This window comes from Manis pentadactyla, chromosome 1, assembly GCF_030020395.1.
Source record: "Manis pentadactyla isolate mManPen7 chromosome 1, mManPen7.hap1, whole genome shotgun sequence".
NCBI classification, from domain to species: Eukaryota; Metazoa; Chordata; class Mammalia; order Pholidota; family Manidae; genus Manis; species Manis pentadactyla.
Genome location: NC_080019.1, coordinates 124,778,027 through 124,798,745, shown reverse-complemented (window position 1 = coordinate 124,798,745; position 20,719 = coordinate 124,778,027). Strand labels below are relative to the sequence as shown.

Here is a 20,719-nt window from a genome sequence, read left to right as displayed (position 1 = left end):
TTCTTTCCCCCTTTCTCCCTCCCTTCCCACCCATCCTCCCCAGTCCCTTTCCCTTTGGTAACTGTTAGTCCATTCTTGGGTTCTGTAATTCTGCTGCTGTTTTGTTCCTTCAGTTTTTTCTTTGTTCTTATACTCCACATATGAGTGAAATCAGTTGGTACTGTCTTTCTCTGCCTGGCTTATTTCACTGAGCATAATACCCTCTAGCTCCATCCATGTTGTTGCAAATGGTAGAATTTGTTTTCTTCTTATGGCTGAATAATATTCCATTGTGTATATGTACCACATCTTCTTTATCCATTCATCTACTGATGGACACTTAGGTTGCTTCCATTTCTTGGCTATTGTAAATAGTGCTGCGATAAACATAGGGGTGCATATGTCTTTTTCAAATTGGGATGCTGCATTCTTAGGGTAAATTCCTAGAAGTAGGATTCCTGGGTCAAATGGTTTTTATATTTTGAGCTTTTTGAGGAACCTCCATACTGCTTTCTACAATGGTTGAACTAGTTTACATTCCCACCAGCAGTGTAGGAGGGTTCGTTCCCCTTTCTCCACAACCTTGCCAACATTTGTTGTTGTTTAGGAATTCTTTTTATGGCTGAAGAATATTTCATTGTGTATATGTACCACAACTTTTATCCATTCATCTAGTGATGGACACTTAGGTTGTTGCCATATCTTGGCTGTTGCAATCAATGCAGTGATAAACACAAGGGTGCATACGTCTTTTTGAACCAGGGATTTTGTTTTCTTCAGGTAAGTTCCTAGAGCTATAATTACTGGATTGAATGGTATTTGAGCTTTTTGAGGAACCTCCATACTGCTTTCTACAATGGTTGAACTAGTTTACATGCCCACCAGCAGTGTAGGAGGGTTCATTCCCCTTTCTCCACATCCTCGCCAACATTTCTTGTAGTTTGTCTTTTGGATGTTTGCCATCCTAACTGGTGTGAGGTGATATCTCATTGTGGTTTTAATCTGCATTTCTCTGATGATCAGCAATGTGGAGCATCTTTTCATTTGCCTGTTGGCCATCTGAATTTCTTCTTTGGAGAACTGTCTCTTCAGCTCCTCTGCCCATTTTTAATTGGATTGTTCACTTTTTGTTTGTTGAGGTGCATGAGCTCTTTATATATTTTGGATGTTAACTCTTTATTGTATCTGTCATTTATGAATATAGTCTCCCATACTGTATGGTACCTTTTTGTTCTGTTGATGGTGTCCTTTGCTGTACAGAGGCTTTTTAGTTGGATATATTTGCACTTGTTCATTTTTGCTTTTGTTTCCCTTGCCTGGGGAGATATGTTTATGAAGAAGTCGCTCATGTTTATGTCCAAGAGATTTTTGCCTATTTTTTTTTCTAAGAGTTTTATGGTTTCATGACTTACATTCAGGTCTTTCATCCATTTCGAACTTACTTTTGTGTATGGGGTTAGACAATGATCCAGTTTCATTCTCTTACATGTAGCTGTCCAGTTTTGCCAACACCAACTGTTGAAGAGGTTGTCATTTCCCCACTGTATGTCCATGGCTCCTTTATCGTATATTAATTTACCATATATGTTTGGGTTAATGTCTGGAGTCTTTATTCTGTTCCACTGGTCTGTGGGTCTGTTCTTGTGCCAGTACCAAAATGTCTTGATTACTGTGGCTTTATAGTATAGCTTGAAGTTGGGGTACAAGATCCCCAATCATGTGGGTTTTGCCCTTTTTGTTGATGGTGGTGGATGATGTTGATGGATTTTCGAAGGTTGTACCATCCTTGCATCTCTGGAATAAATCCTACTTCATCATGATGCATGATCTTTTCGATGTGTTTTTGAATTCGGTTTGCTAATATTTTGTTGAGTATTTGTGCATTTGTGTTCATCAGGGATATTGGTCTGTAATTTTCTTTTTTTGTTGTGTCTTTGCTTGGTTTTAGTGTTATAGTGATGCTGGTCTCATAGAATGAATTTGGAAGTATTCCCTCTTCTATTTTTTGGAAAACTTTATGGAGAATGGGTATTAGGTCTTCGCTAAATGTTTGATAAAATTCAGCAGTACAGCCATCTGGTCCTGGAGTTTTGTTCTTAGGTAGTTTTTTCATTAACAGTTCAATTTAGTTGCTGGTAATTGTTCTGTTCAGATTTTCTGTTTCTTCCTGCATCAGCCTTGGAAGGTTGTATTTTTCTAGAAGGTTGTCCATTTCTTCTAGGTTAAGCATTTTGTTAGCATATAATTTTTCACAGTATTCTCTAATAATTTTTTGTATTTCTGTGGTGTCCGTAGTGACTTTTCCTTTCTCATTTCTGATTCTGTTTATGTGATAAGTCTGGCTTAGGGGTTTATCTGTGTTGTGTATTTTTTTGAGGAATCAGCTCTTGCTTTCATTGATTCTTTCTATTGTTTTATTCTTCTCAATTTTATTTATTTCTGCTCTACTCTTTTTTATGCCCCTCCTTCTACTGATTTTGGGCCTCATTTGTTCTTCTTTTTCTATTTTCATTAATTGTGGGTTTAGACTGCTTATATGGGATTGTTCTTTTTTCTTGAGTTAGGCCTGTATTGCAGTATACTTTCCTCTTAGCACAGCCTTGGCTGCGTCCCACAGATTTTGTGTTGTTGAATTATTGTTGTCATTTGTCTCCATATATTGCTTGATCTCTGTTTTTATTTGGTCATTGATTCTTTGTTTATTTAGGAGTATGTTGTGAAGCCTCCATGTGTTTGTGGTATTTTTCATTTTCTTTGCGTAATTTATTTCTAGTTTCATACCTTTGAGGTCTGAGAAACTGGCTGGTACAATTTCAATCTTTTTGACTCTGTCTTTTGATTGGTGCAATCAGACCATTTACATTTAGGTTGATTATCGATAGGTATCTACTTATTACCATTGCAGACGTTAGATTCGTGGTTACCAAAGGTTCAAGGTTAACTTCCTTACTATCTAAGAGTCTAACTTAACTCACTTAATATGCTGTTACAAACACAATCTAAAGGTTCTTTTCTTTTTCTCCTTTTTCTTCCTCCTCCATTCTTTGTACATTAGTTATCATATTCTGTATTCTCTGTCTATCCCTTGATTGACTTTGGGGATAGTTAATTTTGCATTTGCTTAGTAAATAGCTGTTCTACTTTCTTTACTGTGGTTTTATTACCTCTGGCGACAGCTGTTAAAACTTAGGAATACTTCCATCTATAGCATTCCCTCCATGATAGATTAGAGATGGTTTATGGGAGGTAAATTTTCTCAGTTTTTGCTTATCTGGAAATTGTTTAATCCTTCCTTCAAATTTAAATGATAATCTTGCCAGATAAAGTAATCTTGGTTCCAGGCCCTTCTGCTTCATTGCATTAAGTACACATCATGCCACTCCCTTCTGGCCTGTAAGGTTTCTGCTGAGAAGTGTGATGATAGCCTGATGGGTTTTCCTTTGTATGTGATATTTCTCTGTCTGGCTCTTTTTAATAGTCTGTTCTTATCCTTGATCTTTGCCATTTTTAATTACTGTATGTCTTGGTGTTGTCTTCCTTGGGTCCCTTGTGTTGGGAGATTTGTGCACCTCCATGGCCTGACAGACTATCTCCTTTCCCAGATTTGGGAAGTTTTCACCAACTACCTCCTCAAATACACTTTCTATCCCTTTCTCTCTCTATTCTTTTTCTGGCACCCCTGTAATGCGAATATTGTTCTATTTGGACTGGTCACACAGTTCTCTCAGTATTCTTTCATTCTTAGAGATCCTTTTTTCTCTCTGTACCTCAGCTTCTTTGTATTCTCTTCTCTAGTTTCTATTTCATTTATCATCTCCTCCACTGTATCCAGCCTCCTCTTAATACCCTCCATCGTGCTCTTCAGCAATTGGATCTCCGACCTGAATTTATTCCTGAGTTCTTGGATATCTTTCTGTACCTCCATTAGCATGTTGATGATTTTTATTTTGAACTCCCTTTCAGGAAGAGTCATAAGGTCCATGTCATTTAAATCTTTCTCTGGAGTTATATTAATTTTACTCTGGATCAGTTTCCTTTGGCGTTTCATATTTGTATATGGCGCCTTCTAGTGTCCAGAAGCTCTACTCTCTGGAGCTGTTCAGCCCCTGAAGCAATGTTAGGGGTCACAGGGGAGTGGTATTGGTGCCTCAGGGGAGGAAAGAGCTGTTTCCTGCTTCCAGGCCACTATGCCTGTCTCCACTGCCTGAACCAGTGGGCCAAGTACACAGGTATAAGCTTTTGTCCCGGAGCAACTGTATATGGATCCCTGGTTTCCACAAGCTGCTGGAATCACAGTTTCTCCAGGAATTCTGCCTGTCTTAGCTTTCCAATATCCTAATCACATGAATATCATGAAAACACCATAAAATGTAGGTTTGTACTCCCAGAGCAGATCTCCGGAGCTAGGTATTCAGCAGTCCCAGGTCTCCCCTCCCTCCCTGCTCTGTTTCTCTTCCTCCTGCTGGTGAGCTGTGGTTGGGGAAGGGCTTGGATCCTGCTGGGCCACAGCTTTGGTACGTTACCCTGTTCTGTGAGGTCTGCTCCTTTTTCCAGTTGTATGCGGTCTGGTGCAGTCCTCTTTCCTGTTTCTCAGGATTAGTTGCATTAATTATATTTTCGTATTATATGTGGTTTTAGAAGGAAGCCTCTGTCTAACCTCCCACGCTGCCATGTTTAATCCTCTTCCGAGTGTCTTATACTTTTTAGAGTATAGGTCTTTCATCTCCTTGGTTAGGTTTATTCCTAGGTATTTTATTCTTTATGATATAATTGTAAGTGAAATTGTTTTCCTGATTTCTCCTTCTGGTAGTTTGTTATTTATATATCGGAGTGCAAGAGATTTCTGTGTATTAATTTTGTATCCTGCAACTTTGCCGAATCCAGTTATTCTAGTTTTTTGTTAGGTGCTTTAGGGTCTTCTATATATAGTATGTCATGTGCAAATAGTGACAGTTTAAATAACTCCTTCGTTACCAATTTTGATGCCTTTTACCTCTTTATCTCGTCTGATTGCCGTGGCTGGGACCTCCAGTACTATGTTGAATAAAAGTGGTAAGAGTGGACATCCTTGTCTTGTTCCTGTTCTTAGAGGAAAATATTTCAGGTTTTTGCTACTGAGTATGATGTTGGCTGTTGGTTTGTCATATGTGGCCTTTATTATGTTGAGGTATGTTCCCTATATATCTATTTTGTTGAAGTTTTTATCATGAATTGATGTTGAATTTTTTCAAATGATTTTTCAGTGTCTATTGAGATGATCGTTTGGTTTTTATCCTTTTTGTTGTTGATGTGGTGTGTGGTGTTGATTGATTTTTGAATATTGTACCCTCCTTGCATCCCTGAAATAAATCCCACTTGGTTGTGATGGATGGTCCTTTTGATGTTTTGGTTTGCTAATATTTTGTTGAGGATTTTTGCATCTATGTTCATCATGGATACTGGTCCATAATTTTCCTTTTTTTTGTAGTGTGTTTGTTGGGTTTTGATATTAGAGTGATGCTGGCCTCATAGAATGAGTTTGGAAATATTCCCTCCTTTTTATTTTTTGGAATACTTTAAGAAGGATGGGTATTATCTCTTCCTGAAGTGTTCAGTAGAATTCAGCTGCGAAGCAGTCATGGACTTTTGTTTATTGGGAGTTTTTTGATTACCAGTTCAATTTCATTACTGGTAATTGGTCTGTTTGGAATTTCTATTTCTTCCTGGGTCATTTTGGGAAGGTTGTACTTTTCTAGGAATTTGTCCATTTCTTCTAGTTTGTCCAATTTATTGGCATATAATTTTTCATAGAATTCCTTAATTCTTTGTATTTCTAATTCTTTGTATTTCTGTGAAGACAGTTGTAACTCTGATTTTGTTTACTTGTGTACTCTCATTTTTTCTTGGTAAGTCTGGCTAGGGATTTGTATATTTTTTTATCTTCTCAAAGTACTAGCTCTTGGTTTCATTGATTTTTTTTCTATTGTTTTATTCTTCTCTATTTTATTTACACTCTGATCTTTATTATGTCCCTCTCTACTAACTTTAGGTTTTATTTGTTGTTCTTTTTCTAGTTTCTTTACCTATGAGATTAGACTGTTTGGGATTGTTGTTGTTCCTTGAAGTAGGCTTGTGTTGCTGTGTACTTCCCTCTTAGAACTGCTTTTTCACTGACAGCTTTCCTTTTTTTTTTCCCTTTTTTCTTTCATCTAAACAACACAAGTTCATAGTTTAAACATAGGATACTTCACGTTTTATAGTGAGAAAAACAGCAGTGTCCTGCCCTACCCTCTCCATCCCAAACTTCTAATCCATGGAGGCAACAGTTAACTCTTTCAACTTTTTCTTTGAGTAACAACCGTCTTAACAATTAATTTCTTCCAATTGTGATTTTTACATAGATGATTCCTTCACTTGTCAAATGTTATACATATTTAACTGTGTGATTTAGCTCTTTAGGTTTCACTCTTTAGGTGATAGGATTCTTATCTTTACCAAAAGATATCAATCCTTAGTTTTAGTAAGCCATTCCCTCCCTAACAATGCATCAGCTTAAAAATCCAATATGAAATGATGCCTTACAGCATTTCTAATTTGGAATGCTGATGCCCTGATTCATTAATTTTTTTACAAAGCATAACTTTTAAAATATTTCTTTTATAGTGTAATGTGTGTTAGTCATAGTTTAAATATGTGTTGTGTTACTAAAAGTATTTGGAGAATTACTTTGCTGCAAATATTTTTCCATCTTAATTTTCTTTCTTCCTTTATTTAAGGATTCCTAGATGAGGTTATGAAGAAATATGGCAGTCTGGTCCCACTCAGTGAAAAAGATGTCCTTGGAAGATTAAAAGATGTCTTTAATGAAGATTTTTCTAATAGGTTTGTCAGTGATGCTTAAGTTAAGCCCTTGAAAATACAATTGTTGGCAAATATAACTTTTCTTTTGATAAAAAAATATACTTAGCAATATATTGAGGAGAACTCATGTTTATCTTTTGAAATCTTTATGTTGCAGAAAACCATTTATCAATAAGGAAATAACAAACTATCGAGCAAGACATAAAAAATGCAACTTCCGTATCTTCTACAATAAGCACATGCTGGATATGGATGATTTGGCGACCCTGGATGGTCAGAATTGGCTGAATGACCAGGTGAGTTTATTTTAGGTTCTTAGCATGGAAAAGTTGCACAGGATGTTGGACAGTAAAATAAAATTAATGACTTTTGGGTTGGTCTCACAGTATCTTTTGGAATCAAGGATTCTTTATTCCTTTTTGAAGCTACTCATTCACTAACCGCAGTGTCCAAAAGGTTTGATTACTGAAAGCAGTATCAATATGTTATTCATTCTGAGTGGGATGTTCTCAATTATATAGGGTTAGTAAGCTGGTTTTATGTTGACTTTTTATAGGTCATTAATATGTACGGTGAGCTGATAATGGATACAGTCCCAGACAAAGTAAGTGAAAACTTACTCTTCTTCAGGAGAGTCCTTGTGTATTAAAAGGAGAAGTTTCTCTCTTTAAACTTAATTCAGTTATTTGATATTACTTAGATTTTTAAAAAAGTGTTAGATTTTGTCTTCATCATGTTAAGTTTGTGCATATATTCTATAAATCTTTCCTACATAAGAAAGTCATGATGCCAGTGTTTTCCAGCTTATTTGTTTCAGAGTGGATGTGTTGATATCTTGAGGTGGTTTTTTTTTCTGGTGATAAAAAACAATATTCAAGAAAACAAAATTCAACTGAGTAAATTTAAAGATCTTACTGGTTTTATTTATTGATTTATGAATTTCAACATCCCATATAACAATCAAAGAGAGGCTCTGAGGAACTGTACAAAATGGAAGACTTACAGGCAGAAGGGGGTAGGACATGGAACTTACTAGCAAGAGTGGATTGTTTCAGGCAAAGTCACCTTCCTTTAGGGAAAGGAGAGATCTCTCAGGCAGATTGCCTCATTAGTGCAGACCAGGTAATTCCAGTTTGACTGTTTAAGATTACAGTTCTGGGAGAGTCTGAAACTGCAATTAGGTACTGTCTCAGTTTGGTGATGTGGGCTTAGCGCAGTGACTCCATTTTGAGCCTGTTACATCTTTAACAGTGGGGAGATGCACAAAGGGTCTGTTTGCTTTATGCTTTTAAATTTAAAGTTTTGCTTTCTTGAATAATGTAGTAAAGTAGTATACATCTTTACTTTTTCTTGGATTGATCTGTGAAACTCAGCTCAAATACAAACTAACCCCCTTTGGACTCTAAAATTACCTGTAGAGCTTAAATATCAAAGCTATTTTTTAAATTTTACATATTTGTCCTTCTGAATACTGAAATTGGCTGATGGGCAGCCTTTGATTTTACCAAGCAAAATCTTTCTAAGTACTTACTTTATAATCTTTTATAAATCTAATAATTTAAATAGGTAAATATAATTACTTTCAGATTCCAATGCCATTTATGAATATACACAAAATGTCTTAGAACTTTCTGCTTGAAATTACTAATCTGTTTTGCATTTTAAATTGGAATCATGAGGCTAATCTGTCAGATTCTCTATTATGTCAAATTCTCTTAATCATCAAAAATACATAGTTTAAAATACAGATGATTTTTTACATAACAGTATCAATTTCAAGGCTATAATTTACCTTTGTTACTTCTGCATTTAATTATAAACTTTCACTGGATTAAAAGAACACTTAGTAAAACAGTGGTTCTCAAAGTATAATCCTGAAACCAGCAGCATTGACATCACGTGGGAACTTACTAGAAATGCAAAATTTTGGACTCCAACCCAAATCTACTAAATCAGAAACTGGAGGTGGGGCTAGAAATCTGTATTTTAACAAGCTTTTTTCCTTCTCAAAGTTTGAGAATTACCCGTGCTAGAGCTAATATAGGCTCTTTTTTATTGATATCTTAAGCTGCATGGCTCTCCAAACAAATATGCATCTGGATCCTCTGGAAGCTTTATAAAACCAGAATCCTGAGCTCCACCCTCAGAGTTTGTGCTTTAGTAGGTCTTGGGTGGGGCCTGAGAATTTGCATTTTAATAAGTTCCCAGGTAATGCTGATACTGGTAGTGTGCTCGACCACACCCTGAGAACCTCAGCACTGAGAGAGCAGTTTCATCATCCCAAGTGAGTGACATTTACTGAATGAGATTTTAAAAGCACAATATGTTAACTATCTTAGATGAGTTGATACTGGTTTTATAAGCCAGAAATTTGAAGACAGGGATGCCACGACATGATTCTCTATATGACCAGGTAATTCTTTTCAGTGCTAGAAGTGATCATGCTAAGGCCTTTTTATAGTTGTTACGACAACAGGAGACTCCAAATCCACCTCCTTTAGATCGTGTTGGTTTTATAATCCTAATCCCTTGAGTTCAAGGCAGTCCTTAACCTCATTTTTTATAGCCTCTTTCAACTTTATCACCTGATACGGACAGATTTGTCACATTGCTTCTCTACTTGAGTGGATTCAGGTAATCTAAGTTTACTGTCCCATTCCAATCCTGACTATGGACTGCATATGTGAGGTATTCTAATTAAAATTTGTAATAGATCTTCTGTGTACTATATAATGTATTTTCTATATTTTGGTCATTATTTTTAATTAGAAACTTTTCCTCATCTTTTGGTGTATCTCACATTCAAGAATTTTTAATTTTCCATTTTCTTTTGAAGTTAAATCTGGGCATGGCCTAAATAATCTGGGTACTTGTTTGATGACTCTTCTAGGTTCACTTCTTCAACAGCTTTTTTCATAGACAGCTGGTAACCAAAGGATATAATGGAGTAAAAAGATGGACTAAAAAGGTATTCTTTATTTCTTCTTTGTTCTGAATTTGAAATGCAGATGATAAATCACATTGAGTGGAAGTATGATGCCAATATGATGTTAATCAGAAACAGACTCTTAAATGTGACAGTTATTTTTTATTGTTTCTCCTAAATCTTTTTATCTTTTATTAAAGTGTCATTAATATACCATCTTAGGTTGGTTTCAAATGTACATCACAGTGGTTCAACAGTCCCCATGATCAGCTTACATTGTGATTGCGAATTATTGTGACCTTTTATCTGCCTCCTCTCCCCCTTGGTAACCACTAGTCACTTCTCAGTGTCTGTGAGTCTAATGCTGTTTTGTTCCTTCTGTTTTGCTTTGTGGGTAAGTGAAATGATATGGTATTTGTCTTTCTCTGCCTGGCTTATTTCACTGAGCATGATACCCTCTAGATCCATCCATGTTTTCATAAATGATGGAATTTATTTTTTTATGGCACAATAATATTCCATTGTGTATATGTACCACCTCTTCCTTATCCGTTCATCTGTTGGAACATTTAGGTTGTTTCCATATATTGGCTGTTGCAATCAGTGCAGTGATAAACTTAGGGGTGCATATATCTTTTCAAATCAGGGATATTGTTCAGGTAAATTCCTAGGAGTGTAATTACCAGGTCAAATGATATTTCTATTTTTAGTTTTTTGAGGAACTTCCATATTTGCTTTCCACAGGGGTTGCACCAATTGGCATTCCACCAACAGTGTAGGAGGCCTCCTATTTCTTGGTATCCTCACCAGCATTTGTTGTTTCTTGTCTTTTGGATAGTGGCCATCCTTACTGGTGTGAGGTGATACCTCCTTGTGGTTTTAATTTGCATTTCCCTGATGATTAGCAATGTGGAGCATCTTTCATGTTTTTGGTCATTTGTATTTCTTTGGAAAAGTGTCTGTTCAGGTCCTCTGCCCATTTTTTAGTTGGGTTATTTTTTTGGGTGTTGAGGTATATGAGTTCTTTATATATTTTGGATGGTATACCCTTATCAGATGAGTCATTTGCACATATATTCTCTCATAATGTAGGCTGCCTTTTTGTTCTGCTGATGGTGTCCTTTGCTGTACAGAAGCTTTTTAGTTTGATGTAGTTCCACTTAATCATTTTTGTTTCCCTTGCCTAAGGAGATGTGTCCAGGAAAAAATTACTCATGCTTATATTCAGGATATTTTTGCCTATGTTTTCTTCCAAGAGTTTAATGGTTTCATGACTAACATTCAGGTCTTTGATCCATTTCGAGTTTACTTTTGTGTATGGAGTTAGTAATCCAGTTTCACTTTCTTACATGTAGCTAGCTATCCAGTTTTCCCAGCACCATTTATTTAACAGGCTATCATTTCCCCATTGTATGTTCATGGCTCCTTCATCATATATTAATTGACTGTAGATATGTGGGTTTATATCTGGGCTATCTATTCCATTCCACTGATCTATGGGTCTGTTCTTGTGCCAGTACCAAAATGTCCTGATAACTGCGGCTTTGTAGTGGTGCTTTAAGTCAGTGAGCATATTCCCCCAGCTTTGTTCTTCTTTCTCATGATTGCTTTGGCTGTTTGGGTCTTTTGTGGTTCCATAGGAATTTTAGAACTATTCTAGTTCATTGATGAATGCTATCAGTATTTTGATAGGGATTGCACTAAATCTGTAGATTGCTTTGGGCAGGATGGCCATTTTGACAATATTAATTCTTCCTATCTGTGAGGACAGGATGTATTTTCTTTTCTTGGTGTCTTCTTTCTTTCATGAGTATCTTTTGGTTTTCAGGGGATAGGTATTTCACCTCCTTGGTTAGGTTTATTTCTAGGTATTTTATTCTTTTTGATACAATTATAAATGGAGTTGTTTTCTGCTAGTTCACTATTAGTATATAGGAATGTAGCAGATTTCTCTGTATTAATTTTGTATCATGCAACTTTGATGAATTTAGTTATTAGTTCTAGTAGTTTTGGGGTGGATTCTGTAGGTTTTTAAATGTACAATATCATGTCATCTGCAAACAGTGACAGTTTAATTTCCTTACCAATTTGGATGCCTTTATTTCTTTGTGTTGTCTGATTGCCATGGCTAGGACCTCCAGTACTATGTTGAATAAAAGTGGGGAGAGTGGGCATCCTTGACTTGCTCCTGATCTTGGAGGAAAAGCTTTCAGCTTTTTGGTGTTAAGTATGATGTTGGCTGTGGGTTTGTTGTATATGGCCTTTATTATGTTGAGGTACTTGCCTTCTATACCTATTTTGTTCAGAGTTTTTACGATGAATGGATGTTGAATTTTGTCAAATGCTTTTTCAGTGTCTATTGAGATGACTGTGTGATTTTTGTCCTTTTTGTTAATGTGATTGGTGTGTGATGTTGATGGCTTTTTGAATATTGTGTAATCCTTGCATCCTTTGAGAAATCCTACTTGATCATGATAGATGGTCTTTTTGATGTATTTTTGGATTCAGTTTGCTAATAGTTTGTTGAGTATTTTTGCATCTGTGTTCATCAGGAATATTGGTCTATAATTTTCTTTTTTTGTGGTGTCTATCTGGTATTGGTATTAGAGTGATGCTGGCCTCATAGAAGAGTTTGGAAGTATTCCTTCATCTTCTACATTTTGGAAAACTTTAGGAAGGATGGGTATTATCTCTGAATGTTTGGTAGAATTCAGCTGGGAAGCCATCTGGACTGCAGATTTTGTTTTTTGGGAGTTTTTTGATTACCAGTTTGGTTTCATTGCCGGTAATTGGTCTATTCAGATTTTGTTTCTTCCTGGGTCAATCTTGGAGATTATATTTTTCTAGGAAGTTGCCCATTTCTTCTAGGTTGTCCAGTTTATTGGCATATAGTTTTTCATAGTATTCTCTAATAATTCTTTGTATTTCTGTGGTATTCATTATTTCCTTCTTTGTTTCTGATTATGTTTATGTATGTTCATTCTCTTTATTTCTTGATAATTTTGGGTAGGGGTTTGCCTATTTTATTTTCTCAAAGGACCAGTTCCTAGTTTCATTAATTTTTCTATTGTTTTATTCTTCTTTATTTGTTTCTGCTCTGATCTTTAGTATGTCTCTCCTTCTACTGAGTTCGGGCTTCATTCGTTCTTTTCTAGTTTCTTTAAGTATGAATCTAGACTGTTTAATTGGGATTGTTCTTGTTTCTTGAGGTAAAGCCTGTATTGTGTACTGTTCTCTTAGAACTGCCTTTGCTGCCTCCCACAGATTTGGGGCAGTTGGGTTTTCATTTGCATTCGTCTCCATGTATTGATTGATTTCTGTTTTAATTCATTCATTGATCCATTGATTACTTAGAAGCATGTTGTTCAGCCTCCATGTATTTGTAGGTATTATTTTCATTGTGTAATTTATTTCTAGTTTCATACCATTGTAGTTTGAGAAGCTATTTGATGCAGTTTGTCTTTTTAAGTTTATTAAGACTCTTCTTGTGGCCTCGTAAGTGATCTGTTCTGGAGAGTGTTCCATGTACACTTGAGGAGAATATATATCCTGCTGCTTTTGGGTGGACTGTTCTATAGATACTTGTTTTGTTAAGTCCATCTTATCTAAGGTGTTGTTCAGTGCCTTTGTTTTCCTTTTCTGTCTGATTGATCTGAGTGGTGTGTTAAAATCTCCTAAAATAAATGTGTTGCAATCTGTTCCCCCCTTTAGTTCTGTTAGTATTTGTTTTAAATATTTAGGTGCTTCTGGGTTGGGTGCATAGATGTTTATAATGGTTGTATCCTCTTACTGGACTGACCCCTTTATCATTGTGTAATGTCCTTCTTTGTCTAGTTACTTTCTTTGTTGTGAAGTCTAGTTTGTCTGATATAAGTACTGGTTTTCCTGGTTTCCTCTCCTTATTATTTGCATGGAATATCTTTTTTAATGCCTTCACTTTCAGTCTGTATGTCTTTGAGTCTGAAATGAATTTCTTGTAGGCAGCATATTGATGGGTCATTTCCTTATCCACTCTATGTCTTTTGATTGCTGCATTCAATCATTTTACATTTTAAGTGAATTGATAGGTATGTACTTAACTGCCATTTTATATATTCTTTTCTGGCTGTTTTTTAGAGCTCCTCTCTCTTCCTTTCTTCCTCTCTTATTCTCTTCTCTAATGGTTTTCTTTAGTGCTGTAATTGGATTTCTTTCTTTTTTTTTTAAGTTTCTGTATTTTTTCTGGGTGTGTTTATTGTAGACATTAGTTTTGTGGTTACCAGAGATTCAAGGAGAGCTTCCGTACTGTGTAAGTCTATCTTAAATTGTTCATTACTTTATTTCAAACACAGTCTAAAGATACTTTTTTTCCTCCTTCCTCCACATTTTTCATATTAGATGTCATCATCTGCACTTTTTGTGTATCTCTTGACTGATTTTGTGTACAGTTGATTTTGCTTCTTTTGTTCTAATTTCGTACTTGCTTGGTAATTAGTTTGTTTACTACCTTTACTTTCACTGATTAAATCTATTTAGCCTTAGGGTCATTTCCATCTACAACAGTCCCTTTAACATATCTTCTAGGCTTCCTTAATGGTGGCAAATTCCTTCAAATTTTGTTTATCTGGAAATTTGTTAAGACCTGTGTTAAATTTAAATGATAATCTTGCTGGATAGAGGATTCTTGGTTGGAAGTCCTTCTATTTCAGTACTTTAAATATATCATGCCACTCCTATCTCGCCATTAGAGTTTCTATTAAGAAGTCTGCCAATAGCCTGATGGGATGTCCTTTATAAGTAATCTATTTTCTCTCTCTGGGTACTTTCTTTTTTTTAAATTTTTTATTAAGGTACTACTGGTATGCACTCTTATGCAGGTTTCACATGAAAAAACAATGTGGTTACTACATTTACCCATATTATCAAGTCCCAAACCATACCCCAATGCAGTCACTGTCCATCAGTGTAGTAAGATGCCACAGATTCACTGTTTGCCTTCTCTTAGCTCCACTGTTTTCCCGGTGACCCCCAACACCACTGAGTATGAAACATAATACCCCTTAATCACCATCTCCCTCCCTCCCTCCCATCCCGCCATCCTATAGACCTCCTCTTTCATAACCACTAGTCCCTACTTGGAGTCTGTGAGTCTGCTGCTATTTTGTTCCTTCAATTTTGCTTCATTGTTATACTCCACAAATGAGGGAAATCATTTAGCACTTGTCTTTCTCTGCCTGGCTTATTTCACTGCGCATAATGTCCTCCAGCTCCATCCATGTTGCAAATGGTAGGATTTATTTCTTTCTTATGGCTGCTACTAGTAGTACTCCATTGTGTATATGTACCACATCTTTATCCATTCATCTACTGATGGACACTTAGGTCGTTTCCATATCTTGGCTATTATAGTGCTGCAATAAATATAGGGGTGATACGTCTTTTTACTCTGAGAAGTTGTATTCTTTGGGTATATTCCAAGGAGTGGGATTTCTGGGTTAAATGGTATTTCTATTTGTAGTTTTTTGAGGAACCTCCATAATGCTTTCCACAGTGGTTGAACTAGCTTACATTCCCACCAGGAGCGTACGAGGGTTCCCCTTTCTCCACATCCTCACGAGCATTTGTTGTTCTTAGCCCTTTTGATGCTGGCCATCCTCACTGGTGTGAGGTGACATCTTATTCTTATGGTTTTAATTTGCATTTCTCTGATGATTAGTGTTGTGGAGCATCTTTTCATGTGTCTGTTAGCCATCTGAATTTCTTCTTTGGAGAACTGTCCCTTCATATCCTCTGCCTATTTGTTAATCGGGTTATTTGCTTTTTGGGTGTTGAGGCATGTAAGTTCTTCATATATTTTGGATGTTAACCCCTTGTTGGATATGTCATTTACAAATATATTCTCCCATACTGTAGGATGCCTTTTTGTTTTGTTGATGGTGTCCCTTGCTGTACAGAAACTTACTAGTTTGATGTAGTCCCATGTGTTCATTTTTTTTTTACTGTATTCTTTTTTTGGTATCATTAATTTACAATTAAATGAGGAACATTATGTTTACTAGACTCCCCCCTTCACCAAGGCCCTGCCACAAACCCCATTACACTCTCTGTCCATCAGCTCAGTAAGATGCTGTAGACTCACTACTTTTCTTCTCTCTGTTGCACAGCCCTCTCTGTGCCTCCCCCCACATTATAAATGCTAATCTTAATGTCCCCTTTCTTTCTCCACTACCCCTTATCCCTCCCTTCCCACCCATCCTCCCCAGTCTCTTTCCCTTAGGTAACTGTTAGTCCATTCTTGGGTTCTGTGATTCTGCTGCTGTTTTGTTCCTTCAGTTTTTTCTTTGTTCTTATACTCCACATATGAGTGAAATCAGTTGGTACTTGTCTTTCTCCACCTGGCTTATTTCACTGAGCATAATACCCTCTAACTCCATCCATGTTGTTGCAAATGGTAGGATTGGTTTTCTTCTTAAGGCTGAATAATATTCCACTGTGTATATCTACCACATCTTCATTGACCATTCATCTACTGATGGACACTTAGGTTGCTTCCATTTCTTGGCTATTGTAAATAGTGCTGCAATAAACATAGGGGTGCATATGACTTTTTCAAAGTGGGCTGCTGTATTCTTGGGGTAAATTCCTAGGAGTGGAATTCCTGGGTCAAATGGTATTTCTATTTTGAGCTTTTTGAGGAATCTCCATACTGCTTTCCACAATGGTTGAACTATTTACATTCCCACCAGCAGTGTAGGAGGGTTCCCCTTTCTCCACAACCTTGCCAGCATTTGTTGTTGTTTGTCTTTTGGATGGTGGCGATCCTTACTGGTGTGAGGTGATATATCATTGTGGTTTTAATTTGCATTTCTCTGATGACAAGCGATGTGGAGCATCTTTTCATGTGTCTGTTGGCCATCTAAATTTCTTCTTTGGAGAACTGCCTGTTCAACTCCTCTGCCCATTTTTTAATTGGATTATTTGCTTTTTGTTTGTTGAGGTGCTTGAGCTCTTTATATATTTTGGATTTCAACCCTTTATCGGATCTGTCGTTTATGAATATATTATCCCACACTGTAGGGTATCTTTTTGTTCTATTGATGGTGTCCTTTGCTGTACAGACGCTTTTCAGCTTGATATAGTCGCACTTGTTCATTTTTGCTTTTGTTTTCCTTGCCCGGGGAGATATGTTCATGAAGAAGTTGTTCATGTTTATGGCCAAGAGATTTTTGCCTGTGTTTTTTTCTAAGAGTTTTATGGTTTCATGACTTACATTCAGGTCTTTGATCCATTTTGAATTTACTTTTGTGTATGGGGTTAGACAATGATCCAGTTTCATTCTCTTACATGTAGCTGTCCAGTTTTGCCAACACCAACTGTTGAAGAGGCTGTCATTTCCCCATTGTATGTCCATGGCTCCTTTATCATATATTAATTGACCAAATATGTTTGGGTTGATGTCTGGACTGTCTATTCTGTTTCACTGATCTGTGGCTCTGTTCTTGTGCCAGTACCAAATTGTCTTGATTACTGTGGCTTTGTAGTAGAGCTTGAAGTTGGAGAGCGAGATCCCCCCCCCCACTTTATTCTTCTCAGGATTGCTTTGGCTACTCGGGGTCTTTGGTGTTTCCATATGAATTTTTGAACTATTGGTTCCAGTTCATTGAAGAATGCTGTTGATAATTTGATAAGGATTGCATTGAATGTGTAGATTGCTTTGGGCATGATGGCTATTTTGACAATATTAATTCTTCCGAGGTAAGAGCATGGGATGAGTTTCCACTTGTTAGTGTCCTCTTTAATTTCTCTTAAGAGTGTCTTGTAGTTTTCAGGGTACACATCTTTCACTTCCTTGGTTAGGTTTATTCCTAGGTATTTTATTCTTTTTGATGCAATTGTGAATTGAATTGTTTTCCTGATTTCTCTCTCTGCTAGTTTACTGTTAGTGTACAGTAAAGCCACCGATTTCTGTGTATTAATTTTGTATCCTGTAACTTTGATGAATTCATATATTAGTTCTATTAGTTTTTGAGTGGAGTCTTTAGGGTTTTTATGTACAATATCATGTCATCTGCAAATAGTGACAGTTTGCCTTCTTCTTTACCAATCTGGATTCCTTGTATTTCTTTGTTTTGTCTAATTGCCATGGCTAGGACCTCCAGTACTATGTTGAATAACAGTGGGGAGAGTGCGCATCCCTGTCCTGTTCCCGATCTTAGAGGAAAAGCTTTCAGCTTCCTGCTGTTCAGTATGATGTTGGGTGTTGGTTTATCATATATGGCCTTTATTATGTTTTGGTACTTGCCCTCACCCGTTTTGTTGAGAGTTTTTCTCATGAATGAATGTTGAATTTTGTCGAATGCTTTTCCTGCCTCTATGGAGATGATCAGATGATTTTTGTCCTTTTTGTTATTGTGGTGGATGATGTTAATGGATTTTTGAATGTTGTACCATCCTTGCATCCCTAAGATGAATCCCACTTGGATATGGTGTATGATCCTCTTGATGTATTTTTGAATTCAGTTTGCTAATATTCTGTTGAGTATTTTTGCATCTATGTTCATCAGGGATACTGTTCTTTAATTTTCTTTTTTTGGTGGGGTCTTTGCCTGGTTTTGGTATTAGGGTGATGCTGGCATCATAGAATGAAATTTAGAGTATTCCCTCCACTTCTTTTTTTTGGAAAACTTTAAGGAGAATGAGTATTATGTCTTCTCTGTATGTCTGATAACATTCCGCAGTAAATCCATCTGGCCAGGCGGTTTTGCTCTTGGGTAGTTTTTTGGTTACCACTTCAATTTCATTGCTGGTAATTGGTCTGTTTAGGTTTTCTTTTTCTTCCTTGGTCAGTCTTGGATGGTTGTATTTTTCTAGGAAATTGTGATTTTTTTCTAGGTTTTCCAGCTTGTTAGCATATAGGTTTTCATAGTATTCTCTAATAATTCTTTGTATTTATGTGGGGTTCATCGCATTTTTATTTCCTCGTTTTTTATTCTCTTGATGTGTGTTGATTATCTTTTTCTCTTAATAAGTCTGGCTAGGGGCTTATCTATTTTGTTTCAAAGAACCAGGTCTTGGTTTCATTGATTTTTTTTCTATTGTTATATTTTTCTCAATTTATTTCTTCGCTCATCTTTATTATGTCCCTTTTTCTGCTGACTTTAGGCCTCATTTTTTCTTTTTCCAATTTTGATAATCGTGACTTTAGACTATTCATTTGGGATTGTTCTTCCTTCTTTAAATATGCCTGGGTTTCCATATACTTTCCTCTTAGAACTGCTTGCTTGATCTCTCTTTTAAATTGGTCGTTGATACCTTGATTATTTAGTAGCATGTCGTTAAGCCTCCATGTGTTTGTGAGCCTTTTTGCTTTCTTTGTACAATTTGTTTCTAGTTTTATCCGTTTGTGGTCTCAGAAGTTGGTTGGTAGAATTTCAGTCTTTATGAATTTACTGAGGCTCTTTTTATGGCCTAGTATGTGTTCTATTTTGGAAAATTTTCCATGTGCACTTGAGAAGAATGTGTATCCTGCTGCTTTTGGGTGTAGAGTTCTATAGATGTCTATGAGGTCCATCTGTTCTAGTGTGTTGTTCAGTATCTCTGTGTCTTTACTTATTTTCTGTCTGGTGGATCTGTCCTTTGGAGTGAGTGGTGTGTTGAAGTCTCCTAAAAGGAATGCATTGCATTCTATTTTCTCCTTTAATTCTGTTAGTATTTGTTTCACATATGTTCATGCTCCTGTATTGAGTATATACATATTTATGTCTGTAACTAGTACTACAATACCTACTTTTTTCTCTCTGTTGTTTGCATGAAATATCTTTTTCTATCCCTTGACTTTTAGTCTGTGTATGTCTTTGGGTTTGAGGTGTCTGTCTTGTAAGCAGCACAAATGGTTCTTGCTTTTTTATCCATTCTATTACTCTGTGTCTTTTGATTGGTGCATTCAGTCCATTTACATTTTGGGTGATTATCAAAAGATATGTACTTACTGCTATTGCAGGCTTTAGATTTGTGGTTACCAAAGGTTCAAGGTTAGCTTCTCTACTATCTAATTGTCTAACTTAACTTGCTTATTGAGCTATTATAAACACAGTCTGATGATTCTTTATTTCTCTCCCTTCTTATTCCTCCTGCATTCTTTATATGCTAGGTGTTTTATTCTGTGCTCCTTTGTGTTTCCTTTGACTGCTTTTGTGAGTAGATGATTTTATTTTTTGCCTTTAGTTAGTTTTGGTTTATTTATTTGGTTGGTCTGCTTTCTTTGCTGTGATTTTGTTTTCTCTGGTGACATGTATTTAGCCTTATGAGTGCTTACATCTAGAGCAGTCCCTCTAAAATACCCTGTAGAGGTGGTTTGTGGGAGGCAAATTCCCTTCACTTTTGCTTGTCTGGGAATTGTTTAATCCCTCCTTCATGTTGAAATGGTAATTGTACTGGATACAGTATCCTTGGTTCAAGGCCCTTCTGTTTCATTGCATTAAACATATCGTACCACTCTCTTCTGACCTGTAAGGTTTCTGTTGAGAAGTCTGATGATAGCCTGATGGGTTTTCCTTTGTAAGTGACCTTTTTTCTCTCTCTGGCTGCCTTTAATACTCTTCCTTTTCCTTGCTCTTTGCCATTTTAATTAGTGTGTGTCTTGGTGTTGTCTTCCTTCCGTCCCTTGTGTTGGGAGTTCTGTGTGTTTCCGTGGTTTGACTGACTATTTCGTCCCCTAGTTTGGGAAAGTTTTCAGCAATTATTTCTTCAAATACATTTTCTATCCCTTTTTCTCTCTCCTCTTCTTCTGGTACCCCTATAATGCGGACATTGTTCCTTCTGTATTGATCACACAGTTCTATTAATATTCTTTCATTCCTGGAGATCCTTTTATCTTTCTCTGCATCAGCTTCTCTGTGTTCCTGTTAGCTGATTTCTATTCCATTAACGGCTTCTTGCACCTCATCCAGTCTGCTCTTAAGTCCTTCCAGAGATTGTTTTATTTCTGTAGTCATC

General features: G+C 36.4%; 1 protein-coding gene across 7 annotated transcripts in view; it reads left to right on the top strand.

The window, feature by feature from the left end:
• SENP5 (SUMO specific peptidase 5) overlaps positions 1–20,719 on the top strand; it is a 116,664-nt gene that overhangs the window by 52,370 nt on the left and 43,575 nt on the right. For all 7 annotated transcript variants that reach the window (XR_005022659.2, XR_005022658.2, XR_008997383.1 and 4 more), the window contains exons 3-6: positions 6,735–6,840; positions 6,977–7,115; positions 7,376–7,423; positions 9,710–9,787. Coding sequence is in view for 4 of the 7 variants with exons in the window: in XM_057501475.1 (XP_057357458.1) it covers positions 6,735–6,840; positions 6,977–7,115; positions 7,376–7,423; positions 9,710–9,787 (371 nt within the window). In the remaining 3 variants the exon portion in view is untranslated. The remainder of the gene's footprint in view (positions 1–6,734; positions 6,841–6,976; positions 7,116–7,375; positions 7,424–9,709; positions 9,788–20,719) is intronic.